The sequence below is a fragment of the Dermochelys coriacea genome, chromosome 24 (assembly GCF_009764565.3).
Source record: "Dermochelys coriacea isolate rDerCor1 chromosome 24, rDerCor1.pri.v4, whole genome shotgun sequence".
NCBI lineage: Eukaryota > Metazoa > Chordata > Testudines > Dermochelyidae > Dermochelys > Dermochelys coriacea.
The window spans coordinates 5,483,214-5,492,934 of NC_050091.1; the positions used below are offsets into that span (position 1 = coordinate 5,483,214).

Sequence of the window (9,721 nt, forward strand, 5' to 3'; positions counted from 1 at the left end):
TAAAACAAGCGTTGTCAGCATGGAAGCACGTCCTCTGGAATGGTAGCCAAAGCATAAAGGGGCATACGAAAGTTTAGCATATCTGGCATTTAAATACCTTGCAATGCCAGCTACAAAAATGCCATGCAAACATCTATTCTCACTTGCAGGTGACATTGTAAATAAGAAGTGGGCAGCATTACCTCCCGTAAAGGTAAACAAACTTGTTTCTCTTAGCGAATGGCTGAGCAAGAAGTAGGACTGAGTGGACTTGTAGACTCTAAAGTTTTACATTGTTTTGGTTTTGAGTGCAGTTAAGTAACAAAAAAAATCTACATTTGTAAGTTGCACTTTCACAATAAAGAAATTGCACTACTGTACTTGTATGAGGTGAATTCAAAAATACTATTTCTTTTGTTTATCCTTTTTACTGTGCAAATATTTGTAATAAAAATATAAAGTGAACACTATACACTTTGTATTCTGTGTTGTAATTGAAATCAATATATTTGAAAATGTAGAAAACATCCAAAATATTTAATAAATTTCCATTGATATTGTATTGTTTAACCGAGTGATTAAACCTGCAACTAATTTTTTTAAATTGAGATTAATTTTTTGGAGTTAATCGCACGAGTTAACGGCTATTAAAATCGACAGCCCTAAAATAAATGCAACAGAAATACATTCTTCCCCTATCTGGCTCCACAAATCCCGCTCTGACGGGCTCAGTTTGAAGTTTCAAGCACAAATTCCCCCTTCCCCTCCCCACTAGGGACCTCCTCTATCCAGCCACATCATCGGGGAGATGGAAGATTTTGCCACTGGAACTCCACTGGCAGTTTTATTCATGGTACGAGACTCCAGCTTGGTGTACCATAGCCCAGCAGGAGCCAATGCAGCTGAGAGTAGGAGGTCAGTAAAAAGCAGATTTTTGGCAGAGGCATACCTGGAGCAGATAAAGGCGCCTGTTTCGGTCACTTTCAGTGATCAGAAGTGCAGAGCGCTCAGGTTGTGGCTGCTGTACGGACTGATCCCGACAGCCATGGTTTAAGACACCTGGAGCGAAGAAACTTCAGTCAATGTCTCCTACGCGGAGGGTGCCGCTCACTCAGGCAAAGGGTCAGCGGAAGCTGCGCGCAGCACTGATGTCCTCGAGCGGGTAACAGCTGGGATGTAAGCAGCTTGTACGGCAAAGGGATGAATTTCACCCAGATGCTAAAGTGCACAAGCCCTAGCAAAGTTGTATCCTTCCACTACAGCAACAGTATTGCCAGGCAAGTCGGTTAAACCTTCAGGAGAAACGAGAGGTGGCAGGATCACAAACAGCGGACACGCAGGTTGGCTACGTTCTTGGAGTTTGCCTTGCACGGCAGACTCGTGCTGACCTTGAAAAGGGGGGCTCCTTACTCCCAGTCCAGGAGCTTAGGGTCTCCCATTGGCTAGTGGGTAAATACAACGCATTAGGTAGTACTTAGGTGCCTTGATTTTTCAAGTGCTCCTTTGAAAGGGCACCATATTTTCAGAAGGCGGGTGCTCAGCACTCTTTAAATGGGAGGCCCCTTTAAGAGGGGTCTTGAGTCAGGCCAATAAGATCGTTGCTCCCTTCCGAAAAATCTGGGTCTGGAGTTTAGTAGCCGTTCGTGCCTTCCACTCTGTTTGGTCACAGTGCGTAGGGAATGGAATATTGGAGAACTGGCCAAGACCTGGAGCAACGTTCTTCCCACCACATCTGCAAAGCAGGACATCGGCATGCGAACGCACAATGCACTGTGCGAGACATATAGCTCAGGAGCAGGGGCAGCATGGAGCTGGAGCCCAAGCGAGCGCTAGCTCACAGGGCTAGCCACGGCATCGATGGCAGTTTCCTCTTCACCTGGATTGTCCATACTCTCATCTGAGCCCAACTCCACGCTGGCTAGCGAGACCCGGTCCTGGCTGGGCTCGGCCGCTCCCGGTTTCCCCAGCACGTTCCTGAGCTGTACCCAGAAGAAAGGCTGCCGGCTAGGCTCCGAAGGCCATTCCAGGTAGGTTTTGGTGCTCAGCATCTTCCGCAGCTTGCAGAACTTGTGAGGCAGGCTCTGAGGATCGATGGCCTCCTTCACCACCAGGATGACGTCCTCGTAACCCAGCCCCACGGCCCGCTGGTGGGCAAAGTAGAGCTCGTAGTTGCACCACTCGCTGTCGACAAAGCTGCGGGAGAGGACGAAGATGATCTTGTAGCTGCTCTCGATGTTCTCGATGATGTTGTCGATGATCCACTTGCCCGGTGTGAAGTCTCTCTCGTGGATGCAGATGCGGTACGGGGGGCTGGAGCTCTCCAGCCGCTGGAGCAGCTCCTGCCTCACCCAGTCGGCGTCTGAGCAGCTGTAGGAGATGAAGGCATGGTAGGCATAGGCCCGAGTGGGGTGAGCGTGGCGGGCGCGGTACTTCGACCGGACGATGCGGTAGGTGGCTTGCAGATACCATAGCACGTCGAACCTCCAGCACAGCACCATGGTTGCAATGATCACAGCAGCTGTGACTGAGACAGAGATGGCCACCACCACCCTCACATCACACTCCGTCAGCCCTGGGGTGTAGGCAGCCACGCCCACGTCCAGCAGGGACTCCGGATGGAAGCATGTCCAGCCCCCAGGCCAGTCCAGCAGGGTCAGCTTACCCTTCCTCCGAGTCTCCTGCAGGAAGCCGTAGAGGTCACAGGTGCAGTGGTAGGGGTTGTTCCCGGCCTTGAGGCTGGTCAGCTCTGGCATGTTGACAAAGGAGCCCTTGCTGATGACACCAAAGGAGTTGCCATCCATGGCCAGTATTCGCAGGCTGGGGCATCTCCACTCTGAGGGAATGAACTTGATCTTGTTTCCACTCAGCTTCAGCTCCTGGAGGTTTTGGCAGCGGACAAAGTAGCTCATCTCCAGCCGGTCCAGCTCAGAGGAGGACAGGTCCAGGTAGTGAAGCGTGATGGGCAGGCACTTGAAGATCTCCATGGTAACAGTGTTGTGGTCCAGGGCCAGCCAGACCAGGCTGGGATTCCACTGGCACGCGGTCTCCTTCAGGCCCCCGATGCGGTTGTGACTGGCGTTGATATGGGTCAGGCGAGGCCAATTGGCTGTGAGCTTAGCCACTACGGCCAGGCTGGTCAGCTCGTTTTTGGCCACAAGGAACCGCTCCAGTTTGGGCATGATGTCCTGGTAGTTGCAGCCCTGGTTGTAGATGTAGGCGTCCCTCAATCGGTTGTTGGAGATGTCCAGGTTCACCACGTTGCGCATCTCGTCCCAGGTGTCGCAGGGCACGAAGTTGAAGTTGATGTTGAGAATGGAGAGGTTGACCACACCGCTGAACCAGGTGAAGGTCCAGTCAAAACGCAGGATGTCGGGATTGCTGATGTCTTTCAGCAACAAGCTGTCCAGGGTCAGGTTGGCGATGCCTGCTTCCGAGCGGTTCCACTGGGAAGAGCGGGCGAAGTCAATGGCCACCAGGGAGAGGTCGCGGATGCTGGACTTCTGGATGTTCAGCAGGGCCAGACGTAGCAGGTTCTCGTTGAACTTGCCCCGGTAGAAGACCAGCTTGCTGGCTCGCATCTCAGCCAAGCCAGAGAAGAGATCTGCGGACTCAGTGTAGTAGGTGAACTCAAAGAGGTTGCGGAAGCGGAGGTACTGCAGCGGCTTACCCCTCAGGTCCCGCAGCATCATGGGCAAGGCCTGGGCATTTTTGTCCAGGGCTATGTCGCACCACAGGGCTGTGGTATTGAGCACCGAGAATGCCCCTTCTTGATACTCCAGTAGGCTGGACGCCGTCTTCAGGGCAAACTTCTGCAAGGCTATATCCCTCAGCGGGAGGAAGTCCCACTTACCGACCATCTGGATCAGAGACCCACCCATGGAGAACTCCTGCAGGTTCCTCAGAGTGCTGAAGACCTCGTCCAGAGTTGAGCGGAGGTACAAGTTGTTGGACATCTCCAGCCGCCTCAGTTTCCTCAGAGGCTTCAGGGCCAGCGAGGGGATCTGGCGCAGGGAGTTGTTGAATAGGCTGAGTTCCTCCAGCTGGACGTTGGAGGCGAAGGCATGTGCCGCGATGCGCGAGATGTTGTTGTAGCCCAGGTCCAAGCTCTGCAGCCGGGTCAGCGCTGAGAAGTCTCCTGCAGCGATCTCTTTGAGCCTATTATACGAGAGATCCAGTCTGAGCAGGGTGCAGGGAAGATGCTGGGGAACGCGGTTCAGGTTCTGACCCTTGCACGTGGCGATTTCTTTGTTGGCAGTGACAAGGCACGGGTGAGCCCCATCTGCCAGTCCCACGATCACCAGGCACAAAGCTACGCACATGCCAGCTAGTGGGCGCATGGTCTTCTCTTCACATGTTTGTTCACCTGAAAGATTGAGGGAGTAGGATGTCCTGTGAAATGCCCTCTAACGTTACTTTCAGAGACCTGTCTGCACACTAACATTAACCTATCGAGCAGAGACCTTTACCCCCCATGGTACACTCTGCACCACTGAATTACCAATGGATCATTTTGCAGATTGGACATTTACAGCAGCACTATCCCTAGCCCATTGAGATGCCCTGGAACAAGCCATTGGCCTGTAGTCCCACCCCCTCAGGACCCCACCTCCTATCCACCTGCCCTACCAGATCCACCTATTAACCCACTTTATTCCCTCCACCTCCTTCCTGCCATGCAGGACAAGCCAATGATGTGTCTACCCCCATCTCTTTGCTGCCTCAAAGACAGGTCCATCTAGTTCAACATCCCCCACTGCCTACCATTCTTGATTAGATCACTGTGATCCCAGACAGAGGTTGGATTATGGCCACTCCCATCCGGCACTTCACTTCCCACAGATCCATGGGGCCAGCAATCTTCGTGTTCATTTTACCCCCTTGGCTCAACAACGGGAGAGAATGCCACTTACAGAGCAAGAGGCGCTGCCCCTCAGGTGACAGATGGGGAGCTAAGCACAGCGCTGCAGGGGGGCAGTTGTCCCTTCCATGCCAGTCCCAGACAGTCCTAGATCAAAAGAGAAGCAGCATTTTACTGGATGCAGGTAGCAACCCAAGATGAATCAACAGGGCTCACTAGCCACCCATTGTAGACACATAGGGTGACCAGATGTCCTGATTTTATAGCGAAAGTCCCAATTTTTGGGTCTTTTTCTTATATAGGCTCCTATTACCCCCAACCCCCGTCCCGATTTTTCACATTTGCCATCTGGTCACCCTATAGACACGTCGGGGAGACGCGCTGTGTCTCAGACTTGCTTCCCGGACCAACCCCTACCCCCATCTTCTGTGCAATGCTAGAGGAACATGGCAGCCAGAGGGAGACTTTCAGAAAGTACAAATGGGAGGAAGATAAACCACAAGGAAGCTGGGTCAATACCCGGATACTCGCAATGGGAAATGCTGCCCACAGTATTCTGTGTCTCCTGCTGCTCACTCACATGGGAAGAGGCTATGCCAGCGTGAAAGGCACGGCTTCTCCATCACTCAGGACGGGCGCGTCTTCACTGCAACAGATAGCAGGTGTTTGTCCACTTGAGCTAGCCTAGCTCAGGGCAGAATGTTTTCCATTTGATCTACATAACGAATCCTGCATCTGGGCAGGGGTTAGGGTCCCTTCTAACCCCATAGTTCTCCAGTTCTACAACTGAAGCTGCCACAACCTCCCCTGCATTCGTCACTTGAGTGCCAACCTCCTCACTCCTCCCACGCCAGCCCATGGGCCACCTAGCTCGAATCTAAAACACAACTCAAGTGAGTGATTTGTGGAGGGGTGGGAGTCGGGTTAGGGCAAACCTCCAGTTATAGCTCAAACCAACAATGCACTGAAGACAAACCCTTGGCATCTTTACAGCGAGACGGGATGTCTCTAGGAGACGCGCTCGAATGGATCCAGAAGTGGTGGCGTTTGATTGGAACAGGTTGAAGTGTTTCGTTCAAGGCTTGTTTTGGCAAAAGATGGGTTTGCCAAGAGTGATGGGAAACTGAGTAGTCAACACTTCCCCTCCCCCCCACACGCACCCCCGACCTTGAAAACTTCAGGTTGACTGACAGTTTGGCCAAAAACATGGCTATTTTTTTTTTTAATTAAAACTCAAAATCTGGTCAAGAAGAACTGACTGAAAACAAAGTTAAAGATTTCCTGACCATCTGCAGGTTCACAATCACACGTGAGATTTTCTGGTCTGCACTATGTGGGAGGTCAAGCTACAGAACCATATACTGATCCTCTCTGACGTTGAAATCCAGCTGCCCTTTGTGCTTTTACAAGTCTGGAGAGAGCGTTCACCTTAGGATTTCTATTGCAACTTTCTTCCCAGAGGACAGCAAGTTGTAAGCAGTCCCAGAGAGCCCAGCATACTGAAGCATTAACTGGGGTTATTCCTGAATAACTCCATGCGCTGAGCCTTATTCCACAATAAGTGTTTTGTCCCTGTTTAGCTAAACCCAGAGGTTAAGCTAAACAGGAACAAGGCACTCTTGTTCTGGAATAGGAGTATCTGGCACCTTGCACTCTTCAGGAACAGCTGTACCATGCGTACACAAGCCCTTAAACCACCACTGAAATGCAGCCACCTCTGAAGTGGAACGAGAAGGGGAAAAAAAAACAGCTACAGAAATTGCCAGTGTAATTGTCCAAGCTTGCCCTTCTCCTGCATCTTCATCCACCCTACTGTTGTTCTACACTTAGTACATGCTTTTAGAGCACGGGGGCCGCATCCGGCCCTCCAGACATTTTAATCTGACCCTGGAGCTCCTGCTGGGGAGCAGGGTTGGGGACTTGCCTCACTCTCCGCAGCTCCCAGAAGCAGCGGCATGTCCCTCCTCCAGCTCCTACATGTAGGGGCAGCCAGGGGGCTCTGCATGCTGTCCCCACCAAGAGCCACCCTCACAGCTTCCATTGGCTGACAATCACAGCCAATGGGAGCTGCGGCGGCGGCACTTGCGGACAGGGCACTGTGCAGAACCGACTGGCCATGCCTCTGCATAGGAGCTGGAAAGGAGACATGCCGCTGCTTCTGGGAGCAGCTTGAGTTAAGTGCCGCCCGGAGCCTGCACCCCTGAACCCCTCCCATGCCCCAACCCCCTGCCCCAGCCCTGATCCCCCTCCCACCCTCTGAACCTCTCAATCCCAGCCTGGAGCACCCTTCTGCACCCCCAACCCCTCATCCTCAGCCCCACCCCAGAGCCCATACCCCCCAGCTGGAGCCCTCACCCTGAACTCCTCATTTCTGGCACCACCCCAAAGCCCGCCCCCCCAGCCAGAGCCCTCACCCCCCACCCGCCCCCCAATCCCCAGTTTTGTGAGCATTCATGGCCCACCATACAATTTCCATACCCAGATGTGGCCCTCAGGCCAAAAAGTTTGCCCACCCCAGTTTTAGAGGGTAAGCAGTTTGCGGCAGGGATGAGCTAGCTACTGCACATATACATTGGGGTCCCTCCCAAAATCCTGATAGCATCCCAGTGCCCCTAGTCATAATATCAGGTAGCTTTACTTCAACTTTGGTTTCCTTAATTTAGATTGCAATGCTGTTCATGCCATCACAGTAAATTACGCTGGGCAATGACGCTCCCCACATGCAGATTTCTTTGGTGCCTTTCTTCACTGTCTTACAATGCTGCCATAAACACTTGGAACAAGTTGTAATATCCATCATCATGTCTAGTTTCACAATAGTTCAGAGTGTCCTGGCTAAAATCCAACACCAATAACTCTAGTAAGCCCATAAAGCTTTCTGGAGTCGTCGGAAATGAAAGCCACTCGACACATTTATGTTATTAATAAAAAACTGCCCAGAAAGCATTCACTTCCTTTAGATTCAACTTTCAAACCTAAAACCCTAGGTTACCTTTCCAAAACGAGTCCCTTCCCCATGTGATTTTTTAAAAAATATCAAACCAAAACCACCAGCCTTGTCTGCATAAAGCAGACACTTTTTGCTAAAGCTATTTAGTCAAAAATCCAGTTTCTTGGGGGGCAGGAGAGGGAAGCAGTTGAGATGGAAAAATATTATTAGTGTCAATATTTCCATATCACAAGTGTTACGTGATCAGGAGATTTTTTCACCACTGCTCTCAAGCTATGTGCATGCAATTTTGGTTGATTAAATCATTACATGACAGTTAAGGATTCTAGTAAACATGTATAATTGGTCTAGAAAGGCCATTTAATAGGGAACATGATTTCAGTTGCCAGCTTTTTGAAAGCTAATGCCATGGTTTTAGAAGAACCGAGATTGGCTCCCCAGGGGAGACAGGAAAGGAAACACAGATGAATAATCTGATGCTGAGGGGCAGGCCTCATTTAGCACCAGACTGGAGGCGAGATGGCCCACGCACTGGGAGTCAGGAATCTATTCCCAGCTCTGACACCTGGGGGCAAGTCGCTGCCTCCTGCCTCAGTTTCCCCATCTCTAAGGCAGGGCTAACACGACTCACCTTGGTCTCCGGAGCAAAGCACCACCCTAGGTCTGGGCTTGTTTGGGTTTTTTTTTTAATATAATTCACTTTTAGAAAGGTGGTGTAGGCAGGGAACTTCTATTGGCAGGGAGCTGGCAGGAATAATCCCCCCCCCCCCACACACACACACACTTGCCCGGTTTCCAAGGCACCTTTATCTCCTGCAGTCACGATCCAGTGGGAACAACATGCCAATGCGGCGTGGAAGACAGGAACAGGCGCTGGCATGTAAACGCTTTCCCGCCGTGCCCCCCCCGCCCCCTTCATCTCCAGTGGCTGGGGCCCGGGGCGCACACGCCGGCTCCCCCTTCAGCAACTCCAGGGCGCTGCCAAAACCCCGCGATGAGCCCCCATTGCGGTTCCCACGCCGAGATCCGAAACCGCCAAGAGGGATGGTCCAGAAACCGCCCTGCAGCCGAAACCCGGGTGACTGCAGCGGGCAGGGAGAAGGGGGGCACCCGGCCGGTCCCCCCTTGGTCCTAGGTGATCACACAGGGCTGGGGGAACTTTCCTTGGGTCCTTCTTTGGGTACGAAGAGGCAACTTCTCCGGTAGCCCCCCCATGCAGTCCGGGGGCCTTTGCTGATCTATTTCACCCCTTGGCTAGGTCCCGGGGGGCCACCAGCCGGGGCTTCCCTCTGGCCCCACCACGCCACCCATCCTGCCCGGCCCTGCCCCGGAGTGACTGAGCTGGGCTGCGGAGGAAGCAAATTTCTAGGCTCTGCAGGGTGGGGCGCCACCTCCCTCTTAAAGAGACAGCGCGCCTCAAGGATTTGTTTTCTCTTCCCTTCTCCCTGCTCCCCCCCACCCCCGAAACCAAACAGGGAATTAACCACCCTGGCTGCAAACCGGGGTGATATTTCTCTGCATCACAGGGGGCTGCAAGACCATAAAAGCACCAATAACATGCCAGGTTAGTGGTCTGGATTGCAGTAGCTCCTAAGGGCTCTGGTCGTGGGATCAGGGCCCCACTGTGCTAGGTGCTGTACAGAGAGGAGCTCGGGAGGGAAATAGGGAGGCCAGAGGGGAACAGACACAGAGAGGGGAGGTGCTCTCCTGTGTCCCAGCTCTGTGCACTAGCTAGGTCATTTCCCTTCCCCACTTACAAGAGAGAGATTAGGGTGTATTTTTGGCCCACTAAATCACTGGATTAATGGCCCAGTATCCCCTCTCTCCAGCGCTTGCTGCTTCAAAAGAAAGAGGAAGATCCTAAGACAGCCTTACCTGTCCCCAGGGAAGTTTCTTCCTAGCCCCCTGGCCCCCTGCCAGTTACTGGTTAGCTC

The 9,721-nt window shown here is 52.4% G+C and overlaps 2 protein-coding genes across 2 annotated transcripts in view; both read right to left on the bottom strand.

Moving 5' to 3' along the window:
• The window catches only part of ITGA10 (integrin subunit alpha 10), a 72,098-nt gene extending 71,036 nt beyond the window's left edge, over positions 1 to 1,062 (bottom strand). The window contains 1 exon segment of the mRNA XM_043502077.1: positions 929 to 1,062. The gene's annotated coding sequence lies outside the window, so the exon portion shown is untranslated.
• A 744-nt stretch (positions 1,063 to 1,806) lies between these two features.
• Positions 1,807 to 9,137, bottom strand: LOC119847754 (toll-like receptor 2). Its single transcript, XM_038382795.2, has 3 exons — positions 8,576 to 9,137; positions 4,890 to 4,984; positions 1,807 to 4,342 (listed from the first exon to the last, which is right to left on the bottom strand). The coding sequence occupies exons 1-3, from the start codon at positions 8,704 to 8,706 to the stop codon at positions 1,809 to 1,811; spliced, it is 2,760 nt and encodes a 919-aa protein (XP_038238723.1). The 5' UTR covers positions 8,707 to 9,137; the 3' UTR covers positions 1,807 to 1,808.
• Positions 9,138 to 9,721: the final 584 nt, after the last annotated feature.

Coding starts and splice junctions, on each gene's coding strand:
- LOC119847754 (XM_038382795.2), bottom strand. CDS start 8,706: ATGAAGGGGGCGGGGGGGGCACGGCGGGAAAGCGTTTACATGCCAGCG. Junction 4,985..8,575: donor AAAGGTGCCTTGGAAACCGG/GCAAGTGTGTGT, acceptor CTTTTGATCTAG/GACTGTCTGGGACTGGCATG. Junction 4,343..4,889: donor GGGGCAGCGCCTCTTGCTCT/GTAAGTGGCATT, acceptor TCAATCTTTCAG/GTGAACAAACATGTGAAGAG.